Source organism: Apteryx rowi, unplaced genomic scaffold (genome assembly GCF_003343035.1).
Source record: "Apteryx rowi isolate R43461 unplaced genomic scaffold, aptRow1 scaffold_131, whole genome shotgun sequence".
In the NCBI taxonomy this organism is placed as follows: Eukaryota; Metazoa; Chordata; class Aves; order Apterygiformes; family Apterygidae; genus Apteryx; species Apteryx rowi.
Window position 1 is genome coordinate 628,626 of NW_020447542.1, and position 23,024 is coordinate 651,649.

At 36.6% G+C, this 23,024-nt stretch overlaps 1 protein-coding gene across 4 annotated transcripts in view; it reads right to left on the reverse strand.

Moving 5' to 3' along the window:
- The window catches only part of NLN (neurolysin), a 37,429-nt gene extending 19,104 nt beyond the window's left edge, over positions 1–18,325 (reverse strand). For 2 of the 4 annotated variants that reach the window (XR_003251994.1, XM_026056392.1), the window contains exons 1-6: positions 18,309–18,325; positions 12,660–12,916; positions 10,019–10,167; positions 3,794–3,901; positions 2,205–2,307; positions 1,311–1,471 (exon numbers count right to left, since the gene is read on the reverse strand). Coding sequence is in view for 3 of the 4 variants with exons in the window: in XM_026056392.1 (XP_025912177.1) it covers positions 1,311–1,471; positions 2,205–2,307; positions 3,794–3,901; positions 10,019–10,167; positions 12,660–12,888 (750 nt within the window). In the remaining variant the exon portion in view is untranslated. Of the gene's footprint in view, positions 1–1,310; positions 1,472–2,204; positions 2,308–3,793; positions 3,902–10,018; positions 10,168–12,659; positions 12,917–13,865; positions 13,883–14,825; positions 14,843–18,308 lie in introns of those variants that run through there. The other 2 variants (XM_026056393.1, XM_026056394.1) reach the window with 2 other exon arrangements.
- Positions 18,326–23,024: the final 4,699 nt, after the last annotated feature.

Sequence of the window (23,024 nt, forward strand, 5' to 3'; positions counted from 1 at the left end):
AAGACTTACATATATAAAAATGTAAGTTTAGCTTGATTCTTGTAATTTTTTGTTGCAGCATTTGATTACAGACAGCTAAAAATCTCATTTTCTAATCAGTCTGGGTCATTATTCTCCCTATTATAGTAAATCTATTTCAAGTAAATTAAAAGATATACAGTTTCCTTTTAAGGTAACAAATAATCGAGTGTTACAAAGAGTTTATTTCCTTTATCAATCATTTAAACATATGAAAGATAACAGGGACACAACTTAGAGGAGGCTTAAATTGCTAGTTCCTGTTGAAGACAGACTGCAAAGACTAACGGTAAAGACAGACCATTAGGCCAACACGCAAAGCTTGTTTACAAGTTTCCTTATTTTGCTCACTCTGACATCAGCAGTCAGAGTAAGGGATAACATTCATCTGAAACACAAAAAAACCAGGCCCTGGCCTAAATGTAGAGCAGGATCCCTGAGAAGCTGAAAGTATAGCTGTGGTGTTCTCAGTTTCTGGAAAAGTGTAATTTCACTGGGAAAAACCTTTTTACAAGGCACGTAGAGAACACCAGGTTTGAAGATGGTCCCACAGCTTTAACAACATATCCCTTTAAATGTGCTAGCTTACACAGTGCTCAGTTCTTGGTGCCACGTTATCTTATCTTGTACTCTTCACATTTCCCAGCACTTAAGTATAAAAGCTCAAAGCTGCTATTGTTCTCTAGCGAATGGTTGCTACAACTGCCTGAATGACACTGCTTCCAGCCTTCCTACCCTTTTCATTATTTTTGTACCTATCTAGGTGTCTGCTCTCATCAGTTTCAAACAAATTATTTGTGAAATGATTTCTCCTCTTTATAAGACATGTTTCCAGCTATTTTTCAGATAATTAAATGACTCTTTTGTTAAATATATATATAATATATATTTTTCACATTTCACCTGAATTTCATAATTAAAATGAGCACTCAGACAACCCCTTTCATTCTGAAGAATCCCACTTCAGAAACTACGTTCAGAAAACCTTTTCTGGGAGGAAAGTGCCAACAAGTAGCTGCAGAACAGACTGTAGGGAAATTTGGCAACAGAACAAGATCCTACTTCTATTAACAGCACCACTGAGACTTTGACACACACACGCATATCATCAGCTTCTAAAGTCTTTTTCTGTAAGAATAAACCGTAAGGAGGAAATGTTAAAGACTGCACTGAGAGGTTTTGATTTAGTAGTGCTAGACAATATAGAGAATTCAAAGCTAGCACCTGAATGGCTTGCTCCATGTTTCCACTCTGTCATTACCCTATGGCAGAACAGTTAATATACAATGTACCTCTTTGCATCTTGTGTTAAAGGCAGATTCCAATTTTCTCCTGGTTTCTGAAATGCAGCACTTCTTCATGACAGGAAAATAGTGGGGATACTTTAAAGTAATTTTATACTCGCCTTCCGCAGTCTTCTCTAAACTCTTAATAAAGTCATCGGGAAGGCCTTCTGTGGAACACAATTTAATAAATGATGTTCACCAGAATTAGCTACCCCCCTCTCATTTTGTGAGAATATTGCATTTGTTTTGCTACAACCCAATTTGACATCAGGAGTCTCCATAGAAAAACAACTCTTCTTTTTACAACTATTTGCCAATACTTTTTCAAATCAAAACCAAGCAAAATGAAAATTGGTAACATTTTACTTGTGAGCAAAAGAGAAATAAATGTAGGGCTAGTAAAATTGAATATGACTTTTAAAATATCTTCTCTAGTGTTATCAAAGAACATTTTATACCATGCCCTCCAGATAATGAATCCCCAAATCCCCTATCCCATGAAATCTTTAAACCAGTATTTAAATGATTGAAGTAGCTTAACTATCTTGCAGGATAGAAAAGTTTTTCATATAATTGTAATGAACAAAATACACACTGGGTTGCCTGATGGCAAAGAATAGACAAAAAGAGGCAGAGAAAAGTAAAGTTATGAAAAAAAAGCAGGCCAGATACGCTAAACTTATGCAAGGCAAACAGTCCAGGAAGCAGCAGTCTATGAAGAACTTATCTCTACAAAGGGTAATTCTAAACTAACTTTGGGGAAGGATTGACAAGGAAATAGAGAAGACTAGAATGCAGCCAGGATGCCATTTTATCTAACCATCACTCAGTGGGCCAAAAAAGATTACTCAAATGAAACTGGAGAGCTGAAGAAATGAAAAAAGCAAGTGTAATACTCACCAAGTTCTTGCTTAGAAAATACAAGAAACGTGTTTTCCTCATTCAGATTTTTGTTAAAATCTATACACAGCTCACTCAATTTTTTCTTCATTGTCTTTATTTCCTAAATCAAACATAAACCRAAGCTTAGTTGAAAAAAAAATTCCAAATGCTTGGCAATTACTAACCTACACATGAATACCATTTCATTTTTTCCAGAAAGGTACTCTCAGGCTCATTTTTACCTTTTTATTTTCTTGTGGTCCTGAGCAATACTGTTGCCAATGAATCCTGGGTGGGGCTATCATTCCAATATCATTTCAAAACATTTCAAAAAATTCAACCCGGAGGGTACTGACCACGTAAAGAACTTCTCTGAATAGCATTCTGTGCCTTCATTTAGTTATTTTCTCATATTTGAAAAGCCTAAATTTAATTATAAAAATATCCACTAAAATCAAAGGGAGTCAAGGGAATAAAAAGCATGCAACCAGTTGAAAAACACTCCTTTGGGATTGTGAAGGTAAGACTAAAGGAAGAGAATAGAGCCATAGTGTAGAAGAGGATTCCAAAACCTTTTCTAAAGCGTTTCACTTCTCTGAAACATTTTCTCATATATTTTACAGCATGTGTCTGCCCCTTACTGTCAAGTTCACATAAACAGTATTTACCAGTAACAACATTACACAAACACAAATTTGGCATAGGCTATCATTATTCAAGATTTTACCTAAATGTAATTCAACTAGTGTCTCCTTACACAGTATTTAAAAGTTCTTCTAGAAGAATCAGTTGCCTTTTTGGAATGTAAATATATATAAGACAGTGGTCCCACTAGCTGAAGGATCATGATGAATGATTATTTTCAGCAAAGGGAAATCTATCCAAGAGTCATAAATCTAGACTGTTACATAACAGGTCAGAATTTAAGGAGAATTATTTCAGCATCTCAAATGCTGAAAACTTTACTTCATGATTTTTGGGAGTGACAAGGGCTTTTATATGCTTGAGCAAATCCTCCCTTCATAGGGCCAAGATTCTCAGTGCTGCCTGAGCTCCCTTGAAGCTACCTCAAGCTTGTTATTCAAAATCACTAGCATCTTTGAAAATCCTGGACTTACTTTACAACATTGACTAATATTTGAAATTAAAATAGCTGTGTCTTTGTAACAGTGACATATACACTTTGAAGTTTGGACTCACAGTTAACATTTTTGCAAGGCCTCTTGGTTAAGAAACCAAGAGGCTCTTGGTTAAGAGGCCTCTTGGTTAGGAATCCAAGGAATCCAGTAATTTAAGCTTCCTCTCTGATCAGAAGATACATCAAACTTCTTCCAGATAGTCTTCCAGATTAAAATAAACCTAAGAGAGGTGATACCTTGTCTATCCACTGAGTACTGTGGGAATCTAACTAATTTAAAAACCTTTAAATGATTGAAGTTTAAAGGATGGATCTGGGACTAAGAACAGACAGTTAAGATTAGAGCAGTAATTAAGCAAGCTCCAAAAGAACGAAGTTCAAATATATGCTTAACAGTTTAGTTACAGAACCATAATTTTGTCCATTCTACAATTTTTTCGCTCTTTACAATCAAAGAACCCATACTTACATTCTGCACTTCTTTAGGAAGATGGAGTCCATTCCTTTTTCCAACTTGAACTGATTTCTCTAGATATCGCTTAGTTTCAGGCTTTACATTTTCAAGATTGCAAGTTTGCTGAAATGACATTAGAGGATAATGAGAATTTTTTTCATAACATGGTATGAGAAACATACCTACCAAAGGAGSGTCTGAGCAGACCTGTTCTTTAGAATAGCAGTATAGAAACAGTGCAGCATCCTGGATTTTAGTGCTTTTAAAAAACAGTTACCCTGCACAATAGTATTCTTTCATTGATGTAGAAAAATTTTAAAGCAATTTTCTTTTACTAGGTATCACAGTCAGAAACGAAAACAGAATCATTTACATGCTGTCATAATGACAAGTCCTTTATGTTTGTAGTACAGTGCCCCTAAACTCTTTCTGTAGCTTTCTTAAAACACTAACTTGCAGAAGTAAGTGCTATAAGGAAACACTCTTTCAGGCTCACTGAAAGTATCAGATGGGATAAAATTCAAGCATATAAATCTTCCTCTTTCAGAACAAATCAGTGACAACAAATAATCAGTATTTCTAAGGCCGGTTGTGCCATTATGAAGATTCTTGAATGACCATTTTCTAAAGCAACTGACATTAAAAGACAAGATACTGGTTGGAACAGATCACTAAAACAATCCTGTGAGAGTCTAACTTATAAAGAAACATCCATTCAAACTGACTAGACCATAACAATTTAATTCAGAAACTTACCATTTTTGTCCTAAATTGAAAATAATGCTCTAAACATTTTAACCTCATCTTCCACCATCATAAAGTGAACATTTAAAAATGGTATTAGTACTTGTTAAAAAAGACATATTTTATTAAAGTTCACCTTAAAGGTTGGAAGCTGTTGGAATCAGCTCTGACTTGTCTTAACAACCTTCTCATCAGCTTACCTACCTACAATTAATTCTTGACTGGCATCTCTGAAAGGTAATGATGTTGAAACATGCAAATTTTATGAAGGAGTTACATAACTGTCAACTAATGACCTGTCAGTGCAAATTACCTCTCCCTTAAACAGAAAGGATGAGCAACAAGAACCCAGTTGTACCCCAGGAGAAAATCAATAACAATAAAAACTCTGAAACAGGTAGTTTCCCAACTCTGATTTAAAAACAATTCCCACAACGACAACACATGAACGATGTCTATTCTGACCAGCGCCCTCACTGATGTGATAAAATCTATTGGTGAAGTGCAGCAAAGGTTCTGACAACAGAATGAATGCGATCGCACAGATTTTCCATAATTTACAACAAAGTCTGATGTAATGTCCAGCCAAAGCAGACTCAGCCTGAGTGAGTACAGAAGTACAATGATGACAACTGATGAAAAATTTATCCTATTTTTTTCTGAAGAAGAAAAACAATTAGATATGTATTTAATACACAGTCTATACTAAAGTGGCTTCTTACCACCTCCTTTTTTGATGAAAGCTGATACACTGCCATTCTGTAGGCTGGGAGCCAAAAGTATCTACAGACAAGAAACACAGGATAAGCTCAATGGAACTGCAACCACTGAAGAGCAAAGCTCAACATACAAGTGACTAAATAATCACACAGGGACTGACCTGCTCTCTCAAAACCTCTCTCTCAAGTGGTCAACTGGAATAGGCACAAGAAAACTGCTCAGGTGCAAATACAATTTGATAGAGACTGAGGAAAACTAGATACTTCCTATTTTAAACAGTATTTCTGTGATCATAACCACTGGTATTGTCCTGTTCTTCAGCACTGTTCTTCAGTGGCAAGATCTCCTATTACTCTGAAGATACTCTTTGGGAAATTCCCACTGGGTATAGGATAAAAAAATTAGTGGAGATGGGTTTTTAGAATCATGGAAGAATTCAGAATGAGTTTAGCTTTCTTTTTGCTCTTCAAAGAAGATAGTCACAAGTCTTCACTTCTGCTCAACATGCAGTGAGGAAGGGCAGAAGGTCAGAACTGCTAAGCATTAGTACAGTTGTGCACTATACACTTATGCATATACGTGCAGTCTATACACAAGAGTTTTTAAGTCCAGTTAAAAAAGGACTGACAACAATCACTTCACTTTGTGATAAACCAACTTTTCTAAAGCATTAGGCAGATATAACTTGGTTTACTGATAATACCACAGTCAAATGATGAAGAATACATTTTCTTTTTAATATTATCTGTTTGCAGGTAATTTTTTTTAAAGATTATTTTTTAAAGCTGGATGATCATACTAGTGTAGGTCAGCACACAGCCGAAGTCGATGATGTATGAGTAGTGTGGTTACATGGTGCACTCTTCACCGTGGTGATAATTTTTTTGCAGCACTGGGCCTCTGCTGTTTTGCTCTCATAAAATGATGTAAAAAGATAGATCTTTCCTTTTGGGAGTAACCTGTCTCCCCCTCAAGCCAAATCTCACATTTTCAACCCTCATTTGTGATAAATGCATAAGATAAGCCATACAGAGTACTTCCCAACACAAAGAAATAATAGGAATGCTCTTATCCTATTCCCTGTGACCTTCAGACTTCCTGTTCTGCTTCTGACAAAAAATACTCCCCAATATTCTGCAGCTTCATAAAGTTCATATGCTACCAAGCACTCAAGTAATGTTGTGATATTGAGTAAAACAGCATTTGATATTTGAAATAATTAGAATTTTGATGTATTGTTTTTCCACTAGACAACTCACAATTCATTCCCCCCCCCCCGGGCTAAGATTAGTATGATAGGAAAAGTATGATAGGAAAAGCATGACTTCACCATAACAGAGGTGAAAAATGTAGATATTGTCATTGCATTAACATTTTTACTGTGCTAACTGTGCTTCAAGGCTCAGACACAGAAAGGGTCTGAAAAAATGTGAATAATCTGATCTCTAAAGAGACACTTCTTTTACTGAAGTAACAATTAAGGACAGAGGATTGTGAAAAGTCTCACCGAGTTACTTAGGTCTTGTGAGGGATTCCCCCATCCTCATCAGACATATTTGAAAATGAAACTGTCACACTTCCGAAAATCTCTTGGGCCTGAACCCAGTAGAGACTTTAGACGGAAGGAGGAATTCACAAATACTTGTAAGCTCTTACAGCCAGTGAACATTGGCTCCTTCTAGAGCTAAGAAAGAGAAAGAGAGTCTTCTGGAAGAAAGGAGGAGAAAACTAATTTTGTGTTCTTCATCCTCCTCTTGATTACTATGCATCTCTGCATAAACTTTACAAGGCAGCAATAGCAAGTAGCTTCTCATCTTAACAGTAGCCTTTGGGAAGCTTATCTCCATCACGGACATGCTCAAGGCAAGGACAGTCACATTCAAGAGGACTAGTCAGGACTTTAAGGATAAGCAACTGTATAAACTCTCACAGGCAGAGGAACTAAGCACACTCTGCAGTCATCCTGTGTCTGTTCAGGATGCTCTGCGCCGTTCGCTGTTCCTCTGATGAACAACAACGGCACCAGAAGGGCTACTTGTGAGTATATAACTACACCTGAAATTTTGGAACTTCACAGAATTTTCAAGCGGTCATGGTTGATGATTTTAAATACCATTTATATTTGGTTTTGAACAACTATGCTACCCCATTSCACGAGGAAATCTTGAGGCAGAATAAGAAAAGAAACCTATTTAGAATATCAGGAGGAAAAACCCCAGCAGCTGTTTACATCAGGCGGCGTTGCCCGAGGGCATGTGGGTGGAGAGGATTGGCAGCATTCTTAAACATGCCTCTGCTAGCCGCCATGTGCAGACACTAGGAGTAAGAAAATTGAAAATGATAGTTTCACTACCAAATTCACCTTTATTCAAAATTTCAGACCCCAAAGTAAAAGTTTCCTGAAGAATAAGATCTGGAATATATTCAATAACAAACCTAAGTGGCATTTTCCCCTCAATGTGTTGGGAAAATAAAAAAACCACATTATTTCCACATTTTTTAAACTAAATACAAATATGTCACACATTTTCCATCATGAACTGTTCTTAAATAAAGCAGAATCCAAGAAGAATCATAAACAGTTAATAACTTTTATAAGTTTAGTCCTGGATAAAGGGAGCAAAAACATTCAAGAAGTCACTGAGAGCTAGGAGATTTAGTCATCAGGTAGTGGATTATCTCCATTATAAATAAGCTCGGAGCATGAGGGGCTTCATTCTCTCCATTGTATTTCAATCTGCCCCCCTGTAGGATCGCGAAACTGAACTCATGTATCTCAACTGTTATATCCTTGACAAGGCTACAAGAAAAACTGATTTAATCAAAATGTTTTACTGGTTTGTTTAAAATGATAAAATGATTTCAACAGAACATTTCTGTTTGTGGAGGAGCTTTCTTCATCTGTTCCTGGCACCTGACATTTCAACTATGAGTTTCTAACAGAAGAAGATGAATTGGCAAGAATTTTGTATTGTGATCTGGAAATAGCAAGACTCGCTCAGTCTTGCACCGTTGGCAATTTCACATCTGCCTTCCTACAGCAAAAAGYGTTACTACTTTCTTAGCTATTATGAAGTTGGTGAATGCTCAGATCTTAGTGCAGGTCGTATCTCTGGAAAGCTAAGACTAAAACATGCCTGCATACTGCAGTTAAGCCAAAAAAAAGATATCTAAAAAAATTAAATGAAGATTTAAGTAACAACTGTAATTGTTATAAAAGACAGATATTGCTGCAAAGGAAAATGAAGTAGAAAAGCATTAAATAAAAAAATAAAAAAAGGTTAATACAAAGTAATACTGCAATTGGTTTTCACTACTAGAACTACTTTCACTACCAGTACTATTAGAAATTTCTGTAAGTTAAAAAACAGATAGATACGCAGATATTACAGTTTAGCCCTAAATGTATCTGGGTGCATTATACTGAGAGTGGGAAAAATCGCAGCAAATAATAAATGCATATCAAAATTTAATTAATAGCAACAGATTAGGGGGGAAAAAAAAAACTCAACATAAGGCACTATCTGTCAACACACATCAAAAGGTCCTCAAAATGAGACTGTGAAATACCTACATGTACATGTAAACAACAATATTGAGTGAGAGGAAAACACTTGAAAATGCACCTAGAAAACATCACAATAGAAGATAATGGTGTTGAAAGGTTCTTTAATATGATATTGCAAATGTAACTCTGGTTCCCAGTCAACACTGCAAAAAGCACAATGACTCCAAGAAAAAGTGCTCCAATGTATTATTAGCACCACAAGAAGTTTAAAAGTAGGTGAGATGGAAGGAAAGACTCAAGTTTGGAGCATGGACAAATGCAGGTACTTCAGGTGTTCACATTAAATAGCTTCCTGGCATTATTTTTAAATTACCCTTCTGAAAAATTATAATTAAATGTTACTAGATGCATTTGGGAAAAACAAAAACAAAAACAAAATCCCAAAAAACATTCTTCCTCTTTGAGCAACAAAATAAACAGCACAGGTGAAGAATACAAGATCCATGCAGGTGCTCAGTTAGAAGAGAAACTACACAACAAAAATGCAAAGGGATAGAAATTGTTCAAACAGTAAACATATCTTTCAATTTAGTTTTAGTATTATTTTGAGGCTTAAGCAACATATAAGAAGGAGAATACAATGTGGCTGTCTTATAAGTAGCAGATCAGAACAGAAGACTGTGGAGATCACTTCCAGTTGTATGTTATTAGCAATAACTTTTAAAATTTAAAAAATTTTAAATTCTCAACAGCTTCAGAGATAAAGCATAACCTTGGATTCAAATTCGAAAGCAGCATAAGCCAATCTAAACAGAGATTGCTATATTGCCCCTTTCTTTCCTTCCCTACTTGGTGATGCTCTGGGCAAACCAGTTCAGGAAGTTTAGCCAGCAGAAAACAATTCACTTTATTTTTCCTACTGGGTTTCCTTCTGCTGGTCTAGCTTCCTGAATCAGCTCACTGGAAAATTAAACAAATGTCAAAGCTATTGCAACAGAGAGAGAAGGAAACACACGCCTAGAGATGGGAGGCAAACAGCAGGAACACCAACCTAGAGCAGCTTAAGTTTCTGAGGAACCGCAGTCCCAGCTTGGATAGCTGTGTCCCACTGGAAAGATTTGACTGGCACAGGAACAGGTGAAGCAAACACAGTGATGGGTGTTTTGAAAAGCATAGCACATACTAACTTCTTTAGATAAATTTTTTTCACTGCTGGAATTTTATCTACATTTCCACAAGTTATGAACAGCAATGTCATTGTGATTTACCTGCAAATAAACAATCTTCTGAAATACATCTTCTCTCATGCTCATCTCCACATCAAAATTAGAAAGTTTTTTATCAGCTTCTGTGCTTGCTAAGCGCACCTCTTTGTCAGGTGAGACGTGCTGTGGAAAATCCAACATGCTTCTTTCCACTGTTTAAATAAAAAGCAATGACACTTTAAGGATAAGGAACTTGTACTTACAAATGAACTGTTCTATTAATATTAATAGAAACCATAAGAAACAAGTACCCAAAGCAACCTGAAGCTTCAGATCAGACCTGAAGCTAAGGAAGTGATTACAGGTAAAGCAAAAATGAATGGGTAAAGGGATAAAACTGCATATCATTATAACAAATATTTTACAGAAACCATCCATTACCAAAGTCTAATTGTCTCATCCTTGCAACACTTCTAGGAAGTCAACTGAAATGTATATAAACGTGATCTATGATTTTTGAAAGATGAACCATTTGTAAGCAGAGAAGACTGATATTGTTTCATAGCTGGCACAGATGCTTCCCTTTCAGTATTTAAACTGAAAAGCTCTGAATCTTTCAAATGTGCCCATCTGTCCTGAAATTATTTTTACATTGGCATGACAAAACACTGTCAAAGCCCCTCTCTTTCCTTATTTATTTATGGGGAAACAATAAGGCAACCGCAAAGGATGCTGTCTATGTATTTTGAACTTCTAGAGGTCAGAAGCTGAGTAAGACTATTGTTTTTAAATGTACGTCTGAGATGAGATGAATCCTTATTTTGCAAAGGTATATTGCACCTCTAAGACACTGAATAGAGGTGCTAAAATAAAAATGAATTGCCATGATGAGCTGAATTAACTTATTTCAAGCCAATTATAATTTAACTTTTTCCCTCTCAAAAAAAAAAAGAAAAAAAGAAATTTAGAGTAACAATAATCCTAGGGTGAAGTTGTAAAGCATTGTAATTTTAGGTAACCTATGTTTGTTTGTTTTTTAAAAAAGCAAACACTGAGATCTTCTCAGATATTCCCTTTAGAAACCTATAGAATGCAAGCATGGGCATACAGTTCTTCCTGAAGTCTGCAGGAAACTTCTTTTTTTCCTCCTGTCAGCAAGCCAAGATGGTTCAAATTGATGAAGTGAGTTTTGGCAGCTTTCAAGTGAAATGTAAGGTCTTTTGTCATCTGTGTCTTTTCTGATAATGAAATCCAGTTACTGGGGTGGCACTCTCACTTTCATGCACATGTGAAAGGGCCACGCAGGACTTAAATTTGAGATTCTAATGGAAGTCCACTGTTGTGGTAATATGTTCTTATCACATACCATGGGGTGTTTCAGAGTTAAGTAATGCTAATTTCACATACAGCTTTAAAGATTAGCATTAAAAGATTAGATATGACCTACTATTGCAATGGCATGTAGAGAAGAAAGCACACTTGGAAGATGTAATCTTGATGGTTATACTGAGAAGCTGATAGCCACTATTTTCTGAATCAAAGAGATTTTCTTTTTAATTTAAAGCAGAAAGTTTTTTACTTTGGTGAAAAGGCTTGCAAATAATTGTACCAAATACACTGGTACAATGAAAACTGAATCTGAGAGGAAGCTGCTTGGATGAAGATTATTCAGTCTTCCTGCCAGCAACAACTCCAGTCAATTCACTAGATGTGCCCAAACTGTAATTCTAAGGAATGTGAATGCCACAAACTAATATTACAGTACAATCATTTGTGCTGCAGGCTGCTCTTTTTTCAAGGTGAAGACTCAGCGCTTGAAGCCAAGGTGCCTGCTTTCAGCACTTCTGTTGCCACTGTGGATTTTTGAAAGGTTTAAGAGAACCTGACATTTTGTTAGGGACACTATTTTTTTGGGAGCCATATAGTATGACAGGTTTTTTTTCCAAACAAAGGCACCACAATCACATTTTATGTTTCTATTTCACCTGACTGACAAAAGTTAACTGAATGACCTGTGTTCAGCCATTAAACTCCATTTACATGCTGGCATGTCCTAATAATTCATTCAGAACAATCTAGACATGAGTACCTTTCCCTAGTTTCTTCAGGTACTTGCAAGCCATAATAAAATAGTGAGCAGGTAAAGAATGCTTTTAAAAAAGAGCATACAAAAATTCCTCCATACTCATCCATGACCTTTTCTCCCTTAAGAGTTTACCAAACTTTCCATTATTCAATTTGACTTGCTTCTCTCAGTCAGGTTCTACAGTGTCTGAAGAAATGTACTTAACAGAGTTGAATGTATTACATGTACCACAGACACTGTAGTCTATGCAGTTGTACATTGTCCCCTAGTGGTTGTACACAGTTGGAAAAGAAAATACAACTCTGTAGAGCTTCACATGCAAAAAGAAAACAGGTGCCCAGTGCAGTTCTCTGGATGTGTCAAGATCAACAAAACGGTTTTACTAATCCTAAATTTTGCCTCTACAACAACGTAGCAGAATTTCATGTATGATGAAATTACATACTGTTGAGACGCTCAGAAAAATGACAATGACTGGAGGACCCTTATGAAACCTCTACATCTTCTACACAGGAGCAGCATGGATCAGAATCAGAAGAGATAAAAATTGTTCCTCAATGTTTTTTCATGGGTGGACAAAATGTGCTAAGTAAAGAATCACATAAAAGGTACACTGACCTGCATATTCCACTTCTATATCTGTCAAAGCCTGCACAGTATTCTCATGCGTTACTTCTTCAGTATTAAGCATCCCAACAGTGTCATATACGTGCTTTGTCTTCCTGATCAGTTCTTCTGTTCTTGTTGTAATTTGCTCTGGTGACAGGTCCCATCTCAAAAGGTTTTGGTGTGATGTGATATAGGAAGAGGCTTTGAGCTGGCTAGTAATTTCGGCTCCTAACGTCATCCTCAATATAAGCTGTGGCCCAAAAGCCCTGAAAGTATAAAAATGAATTTTGCATACTGAGATTCTAGTTCAAAAAGATAGTTTATAATAAATTAAAAACAGGCAACAGACAATAATTAAAGGATATTTTTAAAAGCAAGATGAAAGTCCTTTTTAGAGCCACCATTTGGCCAGCAGGACTATACACAGCTTTTACCCTTATCAAATAAATCTCATTTTAAAATAAATCCAAGGTTTGTCTTCCACCTATTCCATTCAGAGGATAACCAACTACCACTAATATATTTGCAGACAAAAGAGAAAATCATAATGATAATTACTGAAGCGCTACAAAAACAGAGAGTACTTTGCATTTTTGAAATAAAGAATAAAATCCACACAGTAATTTGCAGATTATAAAGACTAAGAACTGCAAACAATATATGCACAAGAAAAAAAAAATAGTTTGCTAGTGTTCCTTGGAAAAAAATAATGTTATATTTGTATTGAATGTTTGCAGTGTAATGGATCATGGGAGGAAAACCTGTAGTTGTTACTCCCTTGAAAATTTACTCCTTTAACTGTTGCAGATTTTATACAGATAGTTTCACTCTATAGCCAGAAAAGGGAGAAAAGTTTACTATAATTTATGTACTAATAATCCTGGTTATATAAATCACCTATATTTCAGCTTTAGTTAGACGGAAGGGTTTACATGCAAAGGTTGTCTTAGTTCTGCTGCTGTGCAAGCAAAGGCTGCCCTTTCACTAATCTTTATGACAATATAAAACAAACAAACAAACTGCAATTCAGCTTTTTTTCAGGTGTTTTAAGAAAGGAGGAATTCCCAATATGAGAAAAGTATACCTGATTTTCTTTCAATTCACTGCAATACCAGAAGAAAGAAAATGCTAGACATAAAATTATACTGACTTTCCTCTGCTTGCATTTTTCCCCAGGATTTCATATCTTTTTCTTCATTCAGTGTCTTGTCTTACCATTTCTGCCATACACTGTCCTGTCTTCTCTTTTCCAGTCTTCTCCAGCCTTTTCCCACTCTTTATCCTGTTTTTTTTTCCCCATTCATTTTGTGGGGATCATCCACTCAAGAGGTCACACTTTTCAACCACTACGCAGTTGCTCTTCGTCCCTACCATCATCCCTTCAAAGCCTCCACATACAATTGAGGTGACACAAGATCCTTCTCCCTGCTGATCACCTCCCTGCTAAAACATTTTGAAAGCTATGGTCTACTTATAAGACGATGCCAGAGCGGAATGGGTACGGCAACATGCAAAGTTGAGACTAGAATACAACCTATAACTTACCAGTCCTTTTTCCCAAACTCTTTTTTTTTCCATGAAAGAAGGGAGTGATTTGCCTTTTTTCCTGTCACCTCTGGTCCAGACTACTCTTCTTTACTCATCTTTTCTCCCTTTGTATGCTTGCTCTGTTCCCTTTTTCCCCTCCATAGCCCCTTCTCCCTTCCATGTTAATCTGTTTTCAGCAGCAAAAGAATCTCCAGAATAATGCAGAATCACACCTATGTTCATCCCCAGCAGCATCAGATGATCATCCTGCTTAGGGAAGAAGTTAGGCAAGTTTCATCAGTTTAATTTGTGGCTATTTCCAATTCCATTAAAGAGGTGCTCCTAAACTTCTTGTTATATTCAACTGGTAAACTGTACTCCAAATTTGTATACCCTGTTTGAACACAGTTATTATTTCTCGGTCTATAAAGGAAGACATGGCTGCATACTGTGTACAAGCCTCTGGATTCACATATATAAAATAAGCATAACCAAAGAAACCAGTCCTGAAGATATGGGGGTGGAAAAATTAGAGAACAGGACTTGATAAAAAGATTATATTTTGGAGGAATGAACCCAAACCAAAGGCAGGAAGATACCGGCTTTGGAATTACTGGCATCGCTACCTCCCCATCTGCTCAGACAAACCTCAACTTAGTTGTATGAAGGAGAAGGATATAGACTCAGGCGGCTGACTGAAGCGGGACCAGCAGAAACCCACATAGTCAAAATGTCCAGCTGGAGAACACAATAGTACCTCAGTTATATGTAAAATAGTAGCTGACAGAGAAAATAATTTTACAATAATTAAAAGAGAGCTTGCATTTGAGGAGTAAAATTTGCTTGATAGTGTTTAGTACCACAGAAGGGTCAACTCGCATCTTCACAAAAGCAACAGGGAGATTTTAAACCTTTGAGTTACTAAAAACAACTCTGGCAGAGATTTACTATCTGCCTCTCCATTTCAGCTGCATAAGTTTAAAGAACAGCATGTGTTGGTATGGTAAAGCATGGTAACTTAAGATCTTCAGCTATAGCTAAAAATACGTTAAGAACACACACAGAGAGCTCACTATTAAGAGAGACATTTACTTAACATCATTTAATGTTAGTTATCTATTTTTGTTAACACTAGCCACTGTGACTGTATAAGTTTTATTGCAAAATCAGTCTGGTATGCGCATAAATGCTCAGATAGGTTTTGGCATACAATGCAGGGAGCATACATAAACCAACAGGCATTTTTGGCCTAAAGGAAAAACAAAGCAAGAGTAAAATGCCAACAAACTGAGAACGGCTGCATGCAGAGCTTCTGTTTAAAGGCAAGCCTTTTTGTTGGAAGTCTCCTCTTCTATATGAGAAATTTTCTAGAAATAGCCTTGTCAAGATTATTTTTATACAAGACATAAATGAAGGAATAAATGAAAGACAACATTCCTATTTACATTTAATTATGAGATTTTTTTTTTCTTGTTACCACAGTTTCTTCAAATCCTCCTATACCAGTCTAGACAAGACATTTACTTTTCCCTTTTGCAGGCATACAGAAACATCAATGACCAGCATACTGACAATTTGCAAACTTTGAAAATGAAGCCTGAATAAAGAAAATTCCTTCCACCCCTATTCTCTCTCTCTCCCTGATACCAAATGAGATCTGATACTAATGGCTTAGTAGCTTCTCCACTGGACTACTGAAACTTTGAACCTCATTTAGAAGTTTATGAGAAATGAAGCTGCTTTCACGAAAACAAAAGGATACAGAAAAAGCACAAGCATTCTGAGAACACCTTTGTTTCCCATTCCAAAAGCCACTGATTAGTACCCCGAATTTACAAATCTGTTACAGGACAGTACTTCATTAAGTCACGAGCTGCTTCCCTCCAGGCTGTGCTATGTCTAGTCTTCCATGCAATGTTAATACAGTCCTGGTACAATCTGAAGCTGAACCTCCTCAAGACTAGGTTCAAGGCCTCAGATAAAATCAGAGTGTGCCAAATCATGCCAAATTAAGGTTAAAATATAAGCTCTCTCTGTGTGTCAAGGTTTCACATATAAATGAGGCAGAAGTACAGGAAAACAAGAACCTGGAAAAAGTAAAGGCTGACAGCTATGCTATAGTGCAGCACATGAAGCAGATATTCTTTTTTGAAGGCAACCTACCACTTTCTGTAATTCATTATGTTCACCTGGTATGGTGCTACATGCTTTAGAAATGCAGATACAGAGCACAGCTCTGTCACTGACCACCAACAACATATTATCAGAAACAAACACAGAAACAGTCACAGCGCCTACTGATTATATTAATTTCAGCCTGTCAAACAAGTCTAAAAAACAATTAAAGTTGGACTGATTTCAAGAACTTGAATGCAGGGTCCAGATGGCTCTAGAGCACTGCTTTTAAGTACCAAAAAAAGAATGAGTCATCTGATTTTATTAATATGTTGGCTAGCTGCACTGAGGAATATACATACAAATTTGATAGCTTCATAAATAATTGCCATAAATGCCAGCAAGTGGTTGTCTATATCTGTTAGAGACGGAAAATTGATACAGAACAGAAATTGCCTATTTTTGAAATGCAGATAGCCTGTTCTCCTCCTTCTGAAACAAGGAATCAGTCATTTATGTAGATTAATACAGGTTGTACCAACTGAGAAAGACCTGTTAGCCTTTCTAACTAACCAATTCACAGTGCAATTACCTTTTCAAATTGCTCTCAAAAACCGTAGCACAACATTTCAAGTAAAACAATCACCACCTGTAACCATTTGAAGACAAGTTGTTACATTGCCATCGGTCAATCAGATGATACTTTGTGCCAAGGTAACCCACAGCAGATTAATGAAAAACTACAAGCAAGCAAAAATACATGCACAGGTGCAGTCTTGACCATTTCTTTCACGGCTTAGTATTTCATATTTTTTGTCTACATAAAATTGTAAACAAATAAATTCCCCAAACTTCAAGTGCCATACTATAATAAAACTGATAATACTATGCTAATACTTCTCTCTACCATACAGTGTAATAATACATTACCATAGTAAGGCAGGCATCTACTCATGGTTTATCCTCTAATATTGTGTTGGGACTGAAATCCTGGTCCTTGAGTTCCCAAAAACCACCAATACTTATCATTACCACCTGAGCTAAGAGAATCTCTTTATTTATAATAATATTATCTTTATATATTTTCCTTGTATTTAACTTAAATATGAACTAAATAACTCACTCCAAGCAACTGCTCTTGTGTTTAGCTTTGATTATGTTTATGGTTATCTGTATTCATTGCAGACCTGAAACTGGGCTTCTGTGACCAAAAGTTGTTCTTCTTTTTCCAATTATGCTAGTTAGCCTAATGAAACATATTGCCTCCGTTCACTAACTTTATCTTATTTGAGGAAGAAAGGAAGAAAGGAAGAAAGGAAGAAAGGAAGAAAGGAAGAAAGGAAGAAAGGAAGAAAGGAAGAAAGGAAGAAAGGAAGAAAGGAANAGGAAGAAAGGAAGAAAGGAAGAAAGGAAGAAAGGAAGAAAGGAAGAAAGGAAGAAAGGAAGAAAGGAAGAAAGGAAGAAAGGAAGAAAGGAAGAGACAAATGCAAAATTAATGAATGAGTATAAAGAAAAGAGCATAGCTAAGACAATGCGACTGTGTCAAAACTGCTCTGGGACTACGCTTGCGTTGGTGTTAGAAAAATATTGTGGCAAATCATACACCAAGGGAAACTAACTTCCCAGATATAAACTGGAAAATAAATTCTATTAATAATGGTAGGAACCAGATACTTCTGAATATAATAGCAACAACATTCTTCACCAAACAGTAACTGAACCAACAAGAGGCAATTATTATTTTAGACTCACATTCGGTAAATGGCAGCAATGTTATAGAAGAGCCAGACATTACCTTGGGCCAAACAATCTGAAGTTGGTTCAGTTTAAATTGGACGGAAGGATAAACAAATGTAGATCTGTAACTAAGGTTACATGGATACTGCTGTCACCAAAATCAAGGCAAAACTGTCCTGTGAACTGACTAGTTCACACTGTTTCAGACATGACACTCAAGATTTTTCGCAGTGCACAACTGTTGACATATCTAAAGAAGCCTGGATTAAGGATAAGTACCATGTACAGCAGCAGGATTGGCTTATGGTATTCCTCTTCTCTCCTGTTGCTCCCTCTGCCGCTCATTTCTGTCCCTGTCCACCCCTCCATCAATGATGATACCAGAGCTATCTGCAGGGCCACACTTCAAAAAGAGCCAGAGCAGCATTCAGGCAAAAAATGATCTGAACCAAAAAAAAGGGGGAGGGGGAAGGGATTGCAGGCAATCAGTGACAACATCTGTTTGATGTGTGGCTTCAAAACAGTTGTGCTGGCATAAAGGAAGGATCAGAAGAGTAACAACAGTCATTTAAGCCAGAACTACTGCTAGGAAATGCATGGGTTTAGTCTAGCAAAAAAAAGAGATTCAGAATGACTGCTATCATTAACTATATATAAGGTTAAACACAAGGAAGTTAAAAGAACAATTGATGCTAAGAGGCAACAAGTACAAAACGGTCAGGAATACTTTGAAACTAGAATCTAAAGAGACATTTGTAACAAGCAGGGCAGTGAGATTCTGAAATAGCTGCCCAAGAAGCACCAGGGAAATAAAAACTTCCTGACTAATTTTAGGTGGAGTTTGATGAACTTATAAAAGGGATATCACTCAGTTGCCTAAGGTAGCACAGGACTAGACCTGATCTCCCCAGTAGCCCCTTCCAGTGTCTGTGTTCCTGTGAGGTTCTTCAAAATTACAGCACCTTTATTTACCTTACATTTTTACTATGAATGTTTAATTGGCCTCTGTTAAGAGACTTGCACTGCCTCCACCCCCCCCTTTTTTTAATTTAAATGAGTCCTATGGGGTCTAATACTGTCAATGAAGTGACATACAGGGCAGACTGGAACACGCTACACATCGTGCACTGCGCCATCAATCAACGAGGTGTTGGGAAGCAAGAACACAGGAGCTTTTCTTTGGACTTTCAAGCCACTTCAAAGAAGCTAGAAGCAGCTGTCACTCACCAAAGCAACAAATTACGGCACTAAGTTACCAACTCCAAAAGCAGTAATAATGAGAATTTCTACCAAAAGCAGTGTACRTTGAATAATAACTTAGAAATAGCTGCTGAGCTTTTACAAGAGGATTTTTAAGCAGAAAACAAAGTTTCTAAGTTACAGACTGCAATCAGGTATATGAGAGATTGCTATTTTTGCCACAATGCCAGACAATTTATTTTGCCAACAAATCTACAATTTGATTACTTGTTGCTTCTGGAAAATATAAATTTGATTTGATTTCAGAAAGCAGAGGGACCTTTGTAATACTTTATTAGAGCAATACAATGGCAAACATAACTGCTGCAAACAAGCAAAGCAATTAAATTTACCAGCTGATTTTTAACTCATACATTAAATATTTTAAACATTTATGTAAGTCTGGTTTTGTTTCAGAACAATGTTCCATGATAAGAACGTGCCAAACAATCCTTTTTAATAGGCCACTGTGAAAATAAAGCTAAAAAAMCACAACCTATGAAGTAGAATCAGCAAAGGGTAATACTGGCTTTAGAAAACGCAAACACAAAAACCTGCAAGCTTGTTCACAAGGTGCTCCTACTACTGATATTCACTTTATAACAATGTCAAGACTCAAGTCTACCATATCATTTAACTCTGATTACATACTGATAACTATAATTCCATCCAAGATGCTTTAATGGCCTTATTAGTTTTCAAATTAATCTTCACCCGAACAGAATTACCTACAATGGCAAGTAAGATTTTACAGAATAATTAAGATGTTATTTACATATCGATTTTTGGGAAACATACATACAGTCAGTTTTATTGTACTTGCTCATAAATATGACAGCTCCATATAGCCATGCAAAAATCAAAGTATATCGGATTTGTGTAGGATAGAAAACTGTATTCCCTGCTCACATAAAAGGTCTGGGACAATGGCTTCGGGGGTAAAGTGGGAGCCAAGACAGAAGATTAAAAAAGAAAGAAAAAAGTCTAGTCTCAGATGATTCAGCACTGAACATTTATTCTTCCAAGCTTTGTGCCTATTGAGTTTAAATAAAACACAATCTTATGCTTTTTGCGCATTTCCAGAAGTCAAAAAGACTATTCTTATCTTAAAAAATATATCAAAATGTGAAAATTTCTTTCAAACACAAAACCACCAAGGTACTTTGGCATCTTCTATTTTTTAGTTTGTGAACATTTCTTTAGCTGCACCTCATATACACGTGTGTGTGCATGGGGGGCCATTCCTAATGATATATAAATAAGAACAGATTTGAAAACCACAATGAACACAAGCAATTCATTTTTCAAGTAGCAATTTACTGTATGAAGCTTTGCAAAACTGTTAATTTTAAGAACATGAACAACAAGACGACCATTTTGATCTTTCTATCTTTTGAAATAGCAGATCTGAGTTAATAAACACTTGCAAGTCTTATGGGCTGCAGTAGGAATAGTGCTGCGTGCTGGAAGCCAGCATTATACACACAAAGAACACATCCACCAGGTAACTGCAGTCAACATTCACATGGCCTCAACGGTTTGACTCCACCTAGCGGGCTTGTTAAAAAAAAGTCCCATTAAGGCAAAACTGACAGTTTGCCTCAGGACCAATTATTTCATGCTTGAATACTATGCCATATGTTGGCATTTTTCTGAAAGTAAGACTGAAGTGCCACCAAATATACATAAATAATAGCGGACAGGCATGGTTTAAGTAAAGCTTTATAACAGCCAAGCAGCATTTTTTTTTTAATTAAGACCTTCTGCAGAAGTTAAAAAGTATTTCAGAGAGAAAACACTGAGTATTCAGCAGCTTCTAATACAGTGTAAGATACACTGTGTTCTGTGTTCTCAGGAATGGATTTTAAGACAGAAATTATATACACTAAAGTCTGTGTAATTTAAAAAAACTATTTTTTTGCTTGAATTTGAAATATATCACCACATTTCAGTTTTGACTCACAGCCTCAGATAAGAAGTAATTGTTCATTTTATAGCAAAGCAAGAGTAAAATCAAGCGAAGTCAGCAGAGGCCTGAGTAACATGGGGAAAAAAAAAAAAAAAAGAATAAAAAACCCCAGAGAAGTCCAAGACAGAACTAGCAAAATACAGATATATCACTCGAAGGTAAGGACAGGGCAGCATTAATTCAGTTGAGCTGAAGGAATGGGACCACAGCCCCAAAATTGAAGTCATCATTTTTTTCCTGCTGGACAAACACATTTGAAGTCCTTGTTACACTTCGCCTCTCTTTTCTTTCATCTGTTTGGCTCTTGACAGTGCCTGGAACAGCACATACATGCTTTGAATTCTTGGGCCATTTTCCTTAGAAAAGTACTTGGCTTTGTGTCATGACTGTGTTTGGCACAGACAGATCTCACTATGGCAAAGGATAGCATGTTTAGTACTTCCTAATTTAAAGTTCTATAACTGCCTTTAGAAACTTTTTTCCTGAAGCTGCATTTGAGGAAATAAAAGAAAATATAGTACCTTTTAACACTAAATCATTAATTTTGTCAGTTCCCTGTATCTCAGTTCACTGCAAGCTCTATGTTGATCGTATTTCTATAATAGATGTAGTTTTAGTTCTTAGAATCAGTTTGAGCTAGTCAGAAAAGCTGTAGGTTATAAGAACACTTTAAAATCTTTATTGATAAAATTTAATCCTGGCAGTGCTACTTTTATGATCTTATCTGGCAACAAATGTTTACTGGTTTCTCTGATAGAATTAACATCAACAACAGCAAAGTAATTGAAGATGGCACTCTGCAGTAACCGATGGAAAATGCAGACCTTAGGTGGGAACCTATACATGTGTGTGACATGTTATATATGGCACAAATCTCTAGGCAGTCTTCCACTGTACTTGCATTCTCTTTTTCTTCCCCCATAGTCTTTAAACAAAAGAAATTTGGAAACTGGTCTGACTGACTTTCATAAAAGGAGGTGATTTCCACACAGTAGTCTGGAGCTGACTCTATGGAGGAGCCATGGTACTGTTTCTGCAGAGTATCTGATCTCCTCCATCCCCACTCCTAAAATTATGGTACCTATGGCTCTAAAATAAGAGCTCACTAGGACTACTCAGCTGGGCTTCAAACCCCATTCTGTGAACTGAATCCGTATCATGTCACAGCAGACCTCCATCACTGCACACCTCATTTAGGGGTTGTTAGAAAGGCCTGTTCTCTTCCTATTCCTTTTCAGCCCTTGCGCACAGCTAGCAAGTGAACTGCTTAATTTACACAGCATTTGACACAGGATGTGCTCATTAGGGCTCATTAGGGCTATCTTATTGTTTGGTTCTACCACCAGGTGAACCATACAATATACAGTGGAAAAAAATATTGCTTTTAAGGCCCTACAGCGCTCTCAGGTGTGGCTGTAAATAAGCATCTATCACACGACTATCATGGCAGTAACATAAACAACAGGTAAAGCGCATATTATGTAGTGCAAACACCACACACTGTCACCACTAAGACAGCCCAGCACTTGAATGCAATCAGCTAATGCATGAATGCTGGCTGACCCTAGTTAAGAAAAAAGCAGTACTGTTGGACAGAGAAAACTATGGAGGAAGGTTTGTAAACACAGAGATTTTTTCTGATTTACAGCCACAGTTAATCAATTCAGCCTGTACCATGGGAATGTCCTTTGACTTCCTATTGATGTTAAGTCTCATACAGTCAAAGTGAAGAGTAATGCTTTTTGGCATCACTAGTTGGTTGGAAAACTCTGTGCCTTCATGGCAGA